At 44.3% G+C, this 14,995-nt stretch overlaps 1 protein-coding gene across 4 annotated transcripts in view; it reads right to left on the bottom strand.

Annotated features, from left to right (window-relative positions):
- Nucleotides 1–14,963, bottom strand: part of COQ8A (coenzyme Q8A) — a 48,451-nt gene extending 33,488 nt beyond the window's left edge. The window contains exons 1-2 of one of the 4 annotated variants that reach the window (XM_069800019.1): nt 14,875–14,963; nt 1,415–1,605 (exon numbers count right to left, since the gene is read on the bottom strand). In XM_069800019.1, the coding sequence (XP_069656120.1) occupies nt 1,415–1,591 (177 nt within the window). In that variant the 5' untranslated portion in view covers nt 1,592–1,605; nt 14,875–14,963. Of the gene's footprint in view, nt 1–1,414; nt 1,606–5,291; nt 5,452–9,746; nt 9,771–14,730; nt 14,830–14,874 lie in introns of those variants that run through there. The other 3 variants (XM_069800020.1, XM_069800021.1, XM_069800018.1) reach the window with 3 other exon arrangements.
- Between the last annotated feature and the right edge of the window lie 32 nt (nt 14,964–14,995).

Raw genomic sequence — 14,995 nt, forward strand, 5'->3', positions numbered from 1 at the left:
TCCTAAACACTAATTACACTTCCCTTCCTTACAGAAAAAAACAGAACACGGTCTTTCCTGTTATTCAGCAGGTCTCATGCTATTCTGAACCACGACATCACAGCAGGGGGGAAAGGAGAAATCTGTTTACAGATGGGGACTGTGGCCACAATACTGACTGATGATTTCAAGCAAGAAGGCCTACTTCCATACTGAAATTTTAAAAAGCATGTCAGACAGCCAAAACCCTGCCACAGATCAAAAGAAGTGAAATATAGTCACTTAACATATAAGCTTTCCTCTCTTCAAAACAGAAAATGTTGTAGCTTCAGACTACAGATTTCTTACTGAGCCCTGCTTTGGTAGCAGCTTCTCACACAACTCATTTACAGAACACAGGGCAAGCATTCTGCAGGCGTGCTTATGGGGCCTCTCATGCAGAGAAACATGCACAGACACAGGAGAACATCTCCCTCTCCCTCCCTCCTTGGATGCAAGAGGAGGACAAAGGCAAGACAAAGCACTATACCCATAAACACACACACTTAGGGTATTTCTACTGCAAGCTTAAATAGAACCAAGGAAACAAGCCCTGATTCTAGGACTGAAGCTACAGACCGCCAATGATGGGCTAAACTCATTGCATAAAAAAATCAAAATCTCACTCATTAGTTTCTGCTTCAAAAATGATTATCTGAGCTACACTGTCTTTCTAGAGGATCATAAAGGATGATAATTTTTGATTAAGAGAAGTTCTTTCCCTCAGACAAGCCCCGTGTTTTCAAGAGATGGCAACACAGCAAATGTGAAGCTCTTACAAATCCATCCCCACGTCTAGTGACAGAAGCTACTACTTAAAAAAAAGTCTGGCTTTCCATATGTTCCTCACTTGAAAATCAGTTCTGAAGATCCAGCCTGGGCTGTAAGTGATGAACATACAAACACCTGACCCTGAGCCATTCTGAAAAATACCGCGTGCAACAATTCTGTCAAGAAAGGAAGCAGCACTCAGATAAATCTTATTCACTCTAAAAGAGCTCATTCACTTGGTCAAAGGAGAGGTAATCAATGACTGAAGTTTAAAGGAGACTTTAAATAACAAAGATGCTGGCCAATCTTAGGAAGAGCTTGATCTTTGACAAGATGAGGTGAACAGAACACTTTTCATTTTCAGCATGTCTTAAACACTCAGTAATGGAAACGGAAACATTCTGCAGTAACGTTCCCCTCCCATTCCTGTCCAAGCACCTACTGCACACCACAGAAATCCTGGAGAATTCCCAGAGCATTGCAACATCTGTATTATCAATCCAGCACTTCAGAGCTAGGTTCTAGTTCACAGTGCGAGTTCTAGCCACTCTCACAACAAAACCAAAAAGTACCTGGAGGAAAAAAAAAACATCAGACTAGACTGTGCACAGAGAACTTTGCTTACCTGCACTTTTCCCAAGACAGAACTGAACCGTTCTTCAGCAGTGGCCTGGAGAGTCCTTGCAACGGTAACTGCATCGCTCCCAAGGAGCACCTGCCGAAGCTGTCCTGCTTGGGTTTCTAGGACTGCTTTACTAAGCTTTGTCAAGCCTTTCATGACCATGATGGCATCACCCGCCATGACTGATTTCTGTGCTGAAAGATGAAAAAGAAAGAAGGGGGGAGGGGGAGAGGCAAGAGGTTAAGGAACAAGTTTGCAAGCAGTTTCAAGTCACCTAAGAGCCAGTGGCATATCCCAGACAATCTCTTTCTGCTTTGGCAACCAGCCACCATGGGAACTTGTCTGCAGCTCAGATAGCACACAGGCCAGCTTGAATGACAGCTAGTTAACTGACTTTACCAGGCAAAGCAAGAACTCTCCTTATGACTGTTCAGGAGTTAGGACAGCGTTCCAGGACTCCACACAAATATTCAAGTTACCATTGACCAGGGGAAGCAAAGACAGGTAAATGTCAGTAACACTGCAAAGATGGCCTTGATTCCTTCCAGATGTTTAAAAAGGATTAAAAGCATTAGCATTTGACCTTTAATTATTATCAGGCCCTGGAACATATTCTTAGTGCCTGATCACACGGATGAAGTGCATTGACAACTGACACATCCCATTCCTGCCCTGGAGCTATGCCTGCTCATTTTACATAGCCAAATTTATTCACCCCCACACCAATGAGTAAGCTTTGTCTGCCTTCCAAGGGTAGTCTGCCCAGTCCTCAACTTGTAGCTCGCTCTGCCACTTTTAATTGGAACCTTAAGTATTGTCAGAACACCTACCTACCACAGCATTTGCAAAGTACTGCACTACAGGGCTAAATTTTTTACTCAGTCCCCTTTCCTGTTCAAGAGGCACTCCATCTCAGATTCCTAACAGTCTGTGCCATTTCAGTGTCTTCAAATACAAACTGGGCACTGTACGATGCAGGACAGAGTGTGTCCGAGAACACTCATGGAGTGTTCAACATGGAGTTGTTGTTCCACCAACAACTTTGTCTCAGCCTAGAACCAAGCTCAGGCTCAGGACACCAGCTTTCCTACATCACTGTGGTTCATGTAAAAGAAAATCGAGAGTGGTCGGGGTCCCAAAACCATTTTGCAAGGGAGATTTTTGCCTGCTCATTTCACTCATCTCCCACATCTTTAAAGCATAGTCAGGGTCACAGTTCCAGGGCTGGCTCCATTGCACATCCTCCCACCTTTACTGACACAGAAGATAGAGGCATGCATTTGGCACAAGATGCTGACTAAGGTTCAACCTTACCCATACAGCATTCTCTGTAATTATTTGGAGACAAAAAGTGTTCTGGCTGCAATAGGTACCAAGCACTTGTCTAAGGCCACATATTTAAGTTAAGTTATCTCCTAGGTAGGTACACAGGTACCAATTCATTTTTAGATCACCTGTCAACACCCACATATGCACTACAACTATAAACATTAATACACTGAAGTGGTACAAGTGATCTTGAGTCAACGCTACACACGGCATTATGCCCTGCTGCAGATCACATGCAATTGAATCCAGTTACCTTCTTGGGAAACGCAAACATGTCTCAAACATGTCTGCTGTATCAGTCATGCAGGAGAAGTATGGACTGCTATTGCTAAATTTCTGGATAAGTACACAATTTTGCTGCAATTGCACAGGAGATGCATGGATTACTACAACTGAATTTCAGAAGCACACTATTATCCAACGCAGGGTAAACCCAGTTACTGGAATATTTGTTCAACAACTGTTAATCAGTAATCAAAAATCAGGAACAACCACTGTAGCCAGGAAGTGAGTATGATACGTTACATGCTTTAAGTACGGTTGTTAGAAGGCCAGTCAAGTGTTTGCAACAAATCTGGGCTTAATGGGTTAGCTGTAAAAATAAAAATCAAGCCTATCCAGGTCATTATTCTGTGGTTATCCTTACAAGACCTATCCATATGGTCCAGACCTGTAAGATGTGTTATTCCTGAATCTCTCCAGAGTTTAATCATTAGGGTTGGTTTTAACATTGTATAATGCACTTTTAAACTTGAAAGCTGCCTGTCAGGTAAGGAAATATACTCTGTCAACAGGAGGTGGTTCCCCCCCCATCTTCACACTGGAAATTTCCACATGGATCTCACTCAAAGCATTTGCAGGCAGTCCCTGCAATTCAGAGCCAGGCAAAGAAACCAGCCAATGCCACAGTACCATCCCAGCTGAAATGAGACTGTTCAAAGGCTAAGCACTACTAAGAAGCAAGTGCTTCTTTGTAGTGGGTAGTATTAGAAGGGCAGGAAAGCCTGAATGCGAAAAGTTCATAGCCTCCCTCCCAAGGGCAACAAAAGATAATGCAATATAGATCAGTGTACACTTGGACAACACACACAAACACATCCACTTTTAACGTGGATTCTTTCTAACCAATGATACTAAAACCATATCCTCCTTTCACCCAAAAAGAGCTGAAGGATTTATCTTGAAGTGACAGTTGTGATACGCTAAATGTGCATTTTGTAAGAAAAATATATCTTCCAACAAAATTTCAGGGAAGCTAATGCAACCACAAATGGAAAACCTACATAGCACAATGTGCGCTCAACCCTCCATTGCTAAATATATCAACAAGCAGAGAGGACCAATTGCCCTTTACAGGTTTGGCTATAAAAGGCAGCACTGGGCACGTTGCTACCAATATCCCTCTCTGACTTCCATGCTATCACCCCCACTTTCCTCTGCACAGCAATTACAAACACCTAGGTACCATGCAAGTGGTTTGTTAGCTCAGAAGCATCAGCAACATGCTCCCATGCAGCGCTGCAAAAGGACAGGCTATTATAACAGGCCATTTATCCTAGCACCTTGCTGAAACACAGGCTTCTGTGTAGGAAATACAAGCTTACAGGCAACTGACTTGCTGTTTTCAATGATCTTTCAGATTCGCTGCAGGTAGCTCACAAACCCGAATGAAAACCACAGCACAAGCACAAAGGCAGGACATGGCTCAATAAGGACTTCAGAGGTCAAACGCCAGGAGAGTCACCAACAAATAAAAGCTGAGAAGGAGGAACATATTTTCAGAAGCGAGACCATACTCCTGCTTTTTAAGAGAATTGTGTCTGTAAGCCATGTCCTTCCAGTTCCTCATCTTTTGTACACCAAGTCCTTGCCTTTAACAAAGCACAGTCAGGAAAAAGCAGAGGAAACAAAAATAACTATACTGCAATGATTAATCCTTTGGCAATAAGCATCAGGAGCAAGAAAACATTCAGGTAATATCTGTACCCATCATCAAGCAATAAGGAGATGGGAGCTAATAAGTACGAGAACTGAACCGATACTGGAGGCATTTTCTTCAAGTGGAAAAAATCCCAGGTTATCTAGTTTTGTAGACCCTACATTTAGCAGGACACATGGGTTAATTATCCTGGGAAGGACACAGAAAGCAGAGACTAACAAGGTTATCAAGCAGAAGGGGAAAACATGAAAGAAAATACATGCTAGATAAACAAGAAGGGAAAAGACTACATACAAAAAAAATAACTAAGAATTAGGAAAATTACCTTTTTTCTTCAATGAAAAAGCAATAAGCACAAGCAAGGACAAGAGACACAAAAACTGAAAGACAGAGGAAGCACGCACTTCCAAGAAGACTAGTATGTATCCCCAATAATACACTTGTGTTAATACCCAGTGCAGACAGCAGGCAAGGGATTCCCCCCCCCGGCCCCGCCATGGCAAGTTCTATTCATACCACTAGTAAATTAATAAACAGCGTAAGCACGCTCTATCAAAGACAGATTTAAGGAGTGGTTTCAAACAGAATTGGTGTACAAAGTCTATATCACACCTGACTTGTCTCCTGAGCAGTCGTTATCTAGCTCTAGCAAAGTAGGGCACTGCTGGCATGGAGTATGGACGAGTCGGCCGTGTCTACACAGGCTGTCAGAGTGCCTGCTAACCTGGACTGAAGAGGGTTGACAAGTGTCAGTCATGCGCTATTTTCCAAGAATAGGCAGGGTCACAGTTTTTGCTTAGTAAACTTCTCACAGCTGAATGAATCTCTGGAAAACACCCACACCTTCTGGCATCAGGAGGCTAGAGCCAAGCCATCCACAGACACCAGACGAGGTCCACACAGCAGGCAGAGGGGCTTGTATAGGTTAGATGCCACACCAGTAGGTTAACCGTCTCCTGACATTGCACCAGATTTTGAACCCTGTTGTAACGATATAACTAAATCAATGCCTGGGATGCTCCTATGCGAAACGACCCCCTGCCTCACAAGCCACTGTCCTCTAGTGACCAACTAACTGCTGCCCGCTTCCTCCCTTCTTCAACGCACCAGGCTACCAGACTGAAGGTTTAAGCAAGTCTAGCGAGACATTCAGCATATCAGAGGCCAGTAACAGAAACATAAAGCCTCACAACAGGCAGCATATGAATTCTTATATTTGTACTGTTTCCAAAACACATCCCTCCCCTCATTCCTCTTTTCCACATGCTAACATATCCTCCTACAGACACACAGGCCAGCTTCTGACTTCACGTGCTTTTTTCCAGATGCTTGTACAGGCAAAAACCTTACGCATATATACACATGCGTATACACACACACATATATCTATACGACAGACCAAGTTTAAACACAAGGAGACTTCTAATCGTACAGAAGTATACCAGAAATGTTTCTGAATATTTCAATGTAAGGGAACTATTTCTACCATCAACAGTTTGCTATCCACCCAAGAAGCTCACCTACTTTTGAGTAATTAAAAAAAACCAAAACAAAACAAACAACAACAAGAAAAAACAACCAAAAAACCCAATACAAACAAGCAAACAAAAAACCCCACAACCAAAACCAACCACCAACCAAAAAAGCCACCTAAACCCCAGCAGTTTTATAGTAGCCCCTATTACCCCTCTGTCATGGTTTAACCCCAACTGGTAACTAAGCACCATGCAGCTGCTCACTCATTCCCCCCCTACTCCGTGGGATGGGGCAGAGAATCAGGGAAACAAAAGTAAAAAAACCCACAAGCTGAGATAAGAACAGTTTAGTAGAACTAAAAGAAGAAACTAATAATGATAACAATTACAATAATAAAATGATAATAATAATAAAGGGATTGGAATATACAAAACAAGTGAGGCACAATGCAATTGCTCTCCACTCACTGACCGATGCCCAGTTAGTTCCTGCCCACCCTCCCCAGGCCAACTCCCCCCAGTTTATATACTGGGCATGATGTCACATGGTATGGAATATCCCTTTGGCCAGTTTGGGTCAGCTGTCCTGGCTGTGTCCCCTCTCAACTTCTTGTGCCTCTCCAGCCTTCTTGCTGGCTGGGCACAAGAAGCTGAAAAATCCTTGACTTAGTATGAACACGACTTAGCAACAACTGAAAACACCAGTGTTATCAACATTCTTCTCATACTGACTCCAAAACACAACACTATACCAGCTACTAGAAAGAAAATTAACTCTATCCCAGCTGAAACCAGGCCACCCTTTCAGGCCTGCAGAAGTTTTAGCTGCCGCCTTTATCTCCAACTTTTCTTTCAAATAAATGAGACAAAAATGAAAAAATATTAGGCTGGACAGGTAGTAAGGCAGATAATTAAATATGACACTTCCAAAGGAAACAGTCTCTATGCCTTCCCCCCCTTTATATTATCCATTATCACAATCACTGTTATCTTAGTTGTATCTAAACAAGGACTATAACCCTGGAATCAGTGTTAGAGCCACCCACACCATCGGAGTGTGGCAACAGTATGAAAAAAATAAAGAACAGAACACAAACAAGATACAAATGACCAGGTACTCAGCACATTTGTTCCATGGCCATAAATCAGCAGTAGACTAACTTCAAAATAAGTATTATTCATTAAGGTATTCTGTAACTGATCTTTTACAGATTTTTCCATTTCTTTTTGCATGTGTTGCCATACCAACCCTTTCACGTGATCCTTTTACTCTTGGCCTTTTTCAGTTCTGTCACACGCCTCCCCACCAGTTCCTTTGATATCAGATTTCTAGGCCCCTGCCTAGACATATTTTCATTAGCTGGATTCCTTGGGTTGCAACTGACCCAAGTTTTAACCATGCAGGGCACAGAAACGGCATTTTAAAAGGAGAAAGTTACTATCATCCTTTAACTCAAACTGAAGATCTACCTTGCTTATCCTTCCTTCCTCCCCCTCCCCACACCTCCCACAGACTACAACTCCAAAAGAAATGTCTTTAAAGGCCTGACCTACCACAGAACTAAGGACTCCTGTATTTGAGTCCTGCCCTGTGGCTTTGACTCAAGCCTCCTTAAACTGAATTCATCAAGTAGTCTCTGAAAGCTGCTTTAAAACTACCCTTGCACAAAGCAGTTTGCCAATGCCATTTAAAACAAACACCTTTGAAGGGCAGGCGGAACTTGTTTATTCTCTAATCGTTATAACAGCAGTACACACACTGATAAAAGTGGGCTGCTTAGCAGACAAATGCATCTTTCCACCAAAATTCAGAAGGCTTAGCAGTCATTTTTGGCGAATGACAGCTAGTTCAAAACCCAGTACGAATGATTTTCACCGTAAATGGCTTGACACAGAACATAAGAGTGAAAGAATGCTTGGACACTTTAAAAGTAAGCACAGTCTGCTTTATTTTAGGCACAGATACATCAATGCAAAGTGAATGCTCGGGACTGATGGCTCTATTTACTTCTTTCTGGACAATGTCTGGGGACATGCAAAAGCATAGTCACAGTCCACGTGCCTGGAATTAAGAGTCTCTTTCTACCCTGGCCACAGATCTAGAAATAATTCATTCACAATCAAGATCCTAGTGGGAGAGCGCATTCCCTCAGCACAGGCCATTTCCTCTTCTGATATATCTTGATACAACACACTAATAAATTCTGTGCCGGGCGGACATTGTTTCCCATTACACTGAGGTAGATCTGACTCAGTCACTATGATTTTAAGGCTACCGCTCACTTGCTTTTCCCCAAAAATGAGTTCTGTGCCTGCTCCTGCAAATTAAGTATTTGCAGTTGGGGTACTAAAAAAAGGTCCATTTACCTCATTTGCAGGGCAAAAAGATTTGGGCCGTTGGGCAGATATTTCAGCCTGGAGTTACATTTATACCTAACATCCTATTTCTGTATTATTTACATTACCAAGAAAAAAGGGAGAAAGAGTAAGAGGGCAAGGAAAAAACATGGGGTTTTTTCTGTTTATGCATTGGGCAGTGCTTAGAACAAGCCATTGCACTGCATCCTCTACATGGCTCAAAAGCTGAAGGCACAAGTGTAACTTTAATCACATGAATAATTCTGATAAATTCTGTGACTAAAAGTTACTTCCCATGCATGTGGATCCTTCATCCACCAACAAGGACAATAGTATATTAAAATCAAATTAGAGCATGACCACAAAGCACACAGGTTAATATGAGATTTGGGCAGATGCAATATTTGAAGTATATACTTAAGAAACAGAACCACTACAAGCTGAATTTACACCTTTATTTGGGTTTATGGCAAGTTCACACAAAAGCACAGTTCACTAGTTCCAAATCGTCCCTCTGTCAGTGTTAACACACAGCATCCCTTTAAAAGGCAAAACCCCCACATCCATATGAAACAACTCCAACCAGCAGTATTTATAAAAAGGTTACACTAAAGCTCTGCACTGATCAAATCCAAATATTGCACTTCACACCAAAACTAAACGTCACAAACATCTCCCCCCCAGGTTTGCAGAGCAGCTCTACACTCTCGCAAAGTCACTTCACCAGTTAGAACAGAAGAGACCACCAAAGCTCAGCTCCCTCTCCGATGCACAGGCAGCCCGTCCCTGCCTGATGCACAGCTCCGCAGCATTAAGCTCTGCGCAGGGAACCAACAGAGCTCCCCATTGGTCTCATGCTCTGAGCTGGAGTACAAAGTATAAATGAAGGAGGTTATCAGTTTGCAGTTAATTTTTTTTTTTTGGCGTACACTGTTATGTCGTAATTGTTTTTATTGGAAGTTTTAACTTTCTGAAAGCACACCGAGTCCAATTTAGGAATTGGAAACTGATAAAAAGCTATGCCTTACAAACAAGTGCAGATTCCTTAAGACACAAATACACCATTACTTAAGACAAAATTTCTGAGAAAAACAGCAGCTCTTTCTCTTGCATAGCAGCTCTTTCTCTTGCATTTAAACACACATCACTCTTCACTCATAGATCTCAAAAAGCTAAAGAAAGGGGACCGATATCAAAGTTCTCTACTTTAGACGGAAGAGAACAAGTAACCTACCCAAAGTTACACCACATGTCAGTGATGGAGTCGGGAACAGAATCACAGCTCTCTGAAGAGTACACCGATCCTTACAGCACACTGCCTATACCTAAGTGTCCTGTAAATATCCACCCCTACAGAGCAAAAAGAAACAAGGATTTATATCCAGTTTGCTGACCATCTTAACTGTATATCATTAACAGTCATATTTAAATGATTAAATGCCACACCAGCAATGCTTTATAGTCAGAACCTCTCTAATTACAAGCTTCCAGAAAACTAGACACACCCTGTAACTGTACCGTACCTCTGTCTCCCTCAGGTGTAAGAAGATATTTTGCTTATTATCCTTTTTGTACACCAGCACAGAACCATGCATGCTGTGTCCTGAGTCACTACGTTACAAAATCAGTAAGAGGTACCCCAAGCATGTGTCTCCAGGTGGCATACACACATCCTCTGCTCACATGGTGAGCGTAACCCTTCTGTTATCATCGTGATCAGCAGGTCAAACACCACAGCCTCCCACTATTGATCCTGCAGGCGTATATATCTATATAGATCCAATCACTTTCACCCTTGCCCTGAAAGCTAGGGTTAAGTTCAAATTTAGTAACTTACAACACATCCTAGTCTATTCATAGCCCCCTTACATACCAGGGTCCTAGCTACAGGAGCTTTCTTTTTCCTGGCTGTGCCCAAACCTCCCTGTAAGAAGAGGAAAAATAAGATGCAAGAGAACCATAGGCAAAAAATTGATCTCTGTGCTGAAGGGGAATGTGGTCTATCAGAACCTACAGCTCCTGCAGACAGCTCTGTCACGGGCCTCAGGCAAGTTTTGTCAGTTCCTACTCACCACACATAGGTATTTTTGACACTAGGGTAAATAGGAGTAATGAGCTTTATATTTCTCTTAACTTACTACTAAACCTAACCTGCAAGCTCTCATACCTGATTCAGAATCTGTAATTATTTATGCTCTCTCTGTATAGATTTTATGAAATCAGATTCTAGATAAGATAGAATAAACATATTGCTTGTTCCAAAGTTTTAAGCAACTTATATAGTTGCCTTTCAAAATCCCAAACCTCCCAAAGCAACTTCTGAATGACCATACTCCATAAAGCTTTGCTATGCAATATAAAATTCTAGGCTTACCAATTTTAGAAGAGTTCTCTAAAAGAAACACTCTATCCACTTGCAGCTTACTGCCCAGCCATTCTCCCTTCCATCTCTTTCCTAGTCCTAGTTATTCTCTTGATGAGCACTTTGACCATATCAAACTAAGGTGAGGATTTAATACGCCCAAATGGAACAATTCAGAGAGCAGAAGAGCTGTGACATTTCAGAATACTACATCAAGCCCTTTTCTATTACATTTGTTCAGCACATCCAGAAAAAACAAGGTGTGCAACTGGTTAAAAAGGAGACATGAATAGCAATGAAAGGGACTACATAAAGATCTAATCTATACAGAAAACGAGGGCGAACTGCAGAGGAAAAACAAACACAGTAAGAGAACTTCGTAAGGGGAAGCTATCACCTACACAACACAAAACAGCTCTAGGACCACCCAGACGACAAGCAGATCATCTTTCATGGTGTCTCTACATACAGAATCTACATAGTCTTTAAGAAAAAGACATAGCCTTATGCAGTTTCCAGAAAAAAAAAAAAAAAAACACACCTATGTTTTAACTCTATGTGTGCAGACTTGTTTAAGCAGACATATGAATTTGTAGTTTCTAGAAGCCAACTCTACAGATTGACAGCTAAGTTTTTCAGAGCAACTAGTGTTATTTCCTATGCTGTGAAAAGCACACAGAACACTTCAGATGCTGAATAACTGGGAATTTAACATGCGTCATTTAGCTCTACACCTCTACTGACTGACAAAACACAAAAGCTATTAAAATAAAGTGCAGAAACACAACTGTGCAAAGAAAGGGCAAAACTTGCATATCCTGTTATTTCCTGGCCTTTGTCACCAGCTTAGATTTGTTTAATTTTGCCATCTATACTGGGGGGGGGGGGGGGGGGGGGAGCAGAGAAAACAAGTGGCATCTAAAAAATCAAGAGCATCTTTGAATCTAAAAATAGGCATGTGTCAACAAAATTAGCTTTCACTGCTGGGTGGGAAAGCAGACACTGACTGAACCCCCTCCCTCAAACTACTGTGCTTTACTGTTAGCTTGCATTTTGGCTCCACAGGCGAATAACTTATTTTCTTCTTCAGGTACTGAAGGAAAGCACGCACTCAGAAAACCAGCAGCACTTTAAGTACTTTCATAAAACAAGTTGAGAGAGGAGCTACTTTTATAGAGATCCTCTGCCCCAGAATACACAGCTCAATAAGCCAAAAAGCATCCTCTTCCAGGCTCCTTTCTTAAACAGTTTTAGAGGGAGAAGCCCAGGAGACCTACATACAAACAGGAGATATGATACCTAAATACTGCTTCAGACTCACTACCTTCATCCTAGGCTGAACTGTTCACCCTCAAGTACAGACAGATTGAAGGAATAAGAGAAATGCTTATTCATGCATCAAGCCAAGCCCTGAGAGGCATTTAGCAAGCCAGCTGGACCAAGCAAGTTATACCATGCACACTAACACACAAGATAAAAGACCGCGAGACACACGCCACCCTTAGCATCCTTGTTAAAAGAACAACAAAAAAAAACCCACACAGGAAAAACAAACCAATCTTTACCTACCAAAAAAACCTCTGTAACCAATGAACCAGTTCAACACGAGGGAAATTAAAAAACCAGAATTCAGCTGCTGTCCCTCATCCCTCTCGGTTTCTAGAAAAATAATACAGCTTGACAAACGGGGCGTGAAACAACAGACCACCACTTGCCTGTAAAAGGACTACTGGAGGACTAGAAGCCAAAAAAAGTTCTGTTCTTGCTGCATGGATGCAATATGAGCTATTATTAACCTGCGCTAAATATCACAAATGAAATAACCAGAGCTGCATTGCATAGCACAGAATTCTCCTTGACAGCAATGCAACAAGGTGATCAACACTCAGAGAGTAAACATGTAAGGGAATTCTCCACATCTTCTGACCTTTTCTTCTACTTATCACACTGCTTTATTTTTGAAAGGGAGACACTGTCACAGCACAGCAGGTCACCTATTTTTTTTCCCCCCCTCTTAAGTAAGGCTGGACAACATACAACTGTTTATTCTAAGCATATCTTATTCAAGGTTACCAAGGTCATTGCTAACTAACAGCACAGAAAAAGCATTTACAAAATACAGAAACAAATCTCCTGGTCTAAGAGCAAGCAGACTGGTAAGTCATGAACTGCAGCTAAACTTTTCCTTCTGATGATATTACGAAAGAGAGACAAGTTCTTGTTAATGGCAGAGAAAGACAAGACTACCAATATTCTGTTTAACTACCGATCGGCTCTCAGCCTTTAACTTGGAGCAATTTCTGAATCCCTTGAGAAGTCTTTTACTGAACTACTATTGACTTTGGCCATTATCCTTCTGTACATGGTGCTAAGAATTATTTTGCATATGCTCAAAGACTACACCACAGTTCCATGAAGCAAACTAATTTAAAGACAAGCAACTCGGGAAACAAAGTTCAGAAGTTGTTAGGTTAATTCTTTTTAGAAAAACAATCCTTTAAGTTATTGAAAGAAGAATCTTTTAGTTCCTCTCACATTTTTCTTTCCCTAAACACTAAGTAAAAAAAAAAGTCCACTTCATTTTTATTAAAGAGTAGCTTTCTAACATCCTTTATTTTTCATAATGCTGACGCAAAGTTTGGTCTTTCATTGCATGGAGGGAATGCAAAGGAGAAGTTCCCTACTTTTATTCCTGCTGGGTGGGACACAAGCATGGTGGGGTATCAGAAATAGCCTTATTACATAAGATACAGTTCCGCAAAAATTAGGATGGTCAGTAACTAAGAAAGCAACATTATACAAGCCAAACTTTTGTATCTGTAGTTATTTATAGGTAGTCTGTTCAGCGCCTGTTTAAAACCCAGTATCTCCCCATTAGCTCCAGTTCACTATGTTACAAAGACTCCACAAGCCTATCGGCTTGTGAAAAGTAAGATTATTTCCCCCGGCGCCTTGCCAAAGCCGGGGACCTCACGGTTTCTCTCCCCCCATTTCAGCCACAGGCGAGCTCAAAACAGCCAACAGATTTATTTTATGCCAATCTTCAACCAGAGGCGCAGCACGGTCCCAGCGACGAGGGAAGCCAGGTTCTAAAGCGGAGCAGCCCGGAACGCCAGCACACGCAGGCAGCACCGGACAAGACCCCGCGTTCTCCGCACCAAGATGTCTGTACACCTTACGGAGCGGCAGGGGAGACTTCCACCCTTCGTCCTAAGCGATTTTCGGCTGAACGGACAGGACACCCTGCGCGCCTGCCCGGGCGGGCAGACAGCCCCCCCCCCCCCTCCGGTCTGACAGGGCTGCGGGCCCGGACCCGGCCCTGGCCCTGCCTCAAGGCCCGGATCGCAGGCAGCCCGCCTCGGGCAACCGGCTACGGGGACGAGGGCCCGAGCGCGCCCCGGACCGCTCGGTCAGCCGCCAGGGCAGCCGAAGGGGAGGCCCCGCTGACCGGCTCCCGATCCCGCCGAGGCCGGAACCCGGCGGCGTGTCGGCGCGGCCCCGCTGCTCACCGCCCGCGGCGACGGGCGGCGCGGCCTCCCCCAGCCGCTGCCCCGGCAAGGGCGCGGAGAAGGCCGCGGCACCGGCCGGGTCCAGCCCCGCGGGGCTCGGGCAGCCGCCGGCACGCCGCCGCCATTGCCCGCCGGACCCCGCACACGTCCCCCCCTCGGCCGGGGAACGGCGGCCCCGGCGGAGCGACCCCCGGGCCCAGGGGACGGGCGGCGGACTCCACTCCCCCCCTCTCCGCGCCGGGCACGGGGGTCCTCCCCGCGGCAGCGGCGCCGCCGCCGCCGCCCACCTCCCCTCCCGCACCGCACCGCACCGCTCCGCTCCGCTCCATCGCGCCGCTCCGCATTACCGGGTACCCGGCAGCCGCTTGCCCTCCGCCGCTGTGGCCGCTCCCCGCACCCCAGACTCCGCGCCCGGACCGACACAGCCCGGCGGCGGCAACCGCCACCGCCTCAGCGCGCCTTCGCCCCTCCGCCGCCGCCGCCGCGCTCACCTGTCCGCCCCGCTCCGCGCCCGCCGCCCGGGCCCGCGCGCTTGTTTACCGCCCCGGCCGCCCCTGGCCGAGGCCCGGCCTCGCGCCCCGCCCCCGCGGCGCTCCCATTGGCTCCCCCGCC

Source organism: Haliaeetus albicilla, chromosome 13, assembly GCF_947461875.1.
Source record: "Haliaeetus albicilla chromosome 13, bHalAlb1.1, whole genome shotgun sequence".
Lineage (NCBI taxonomy): Eukaryota > Metazoa > Chordata > Aves > Accipitriformes > Accipitridae > Haliaeetus > Haliaeetus albicilla.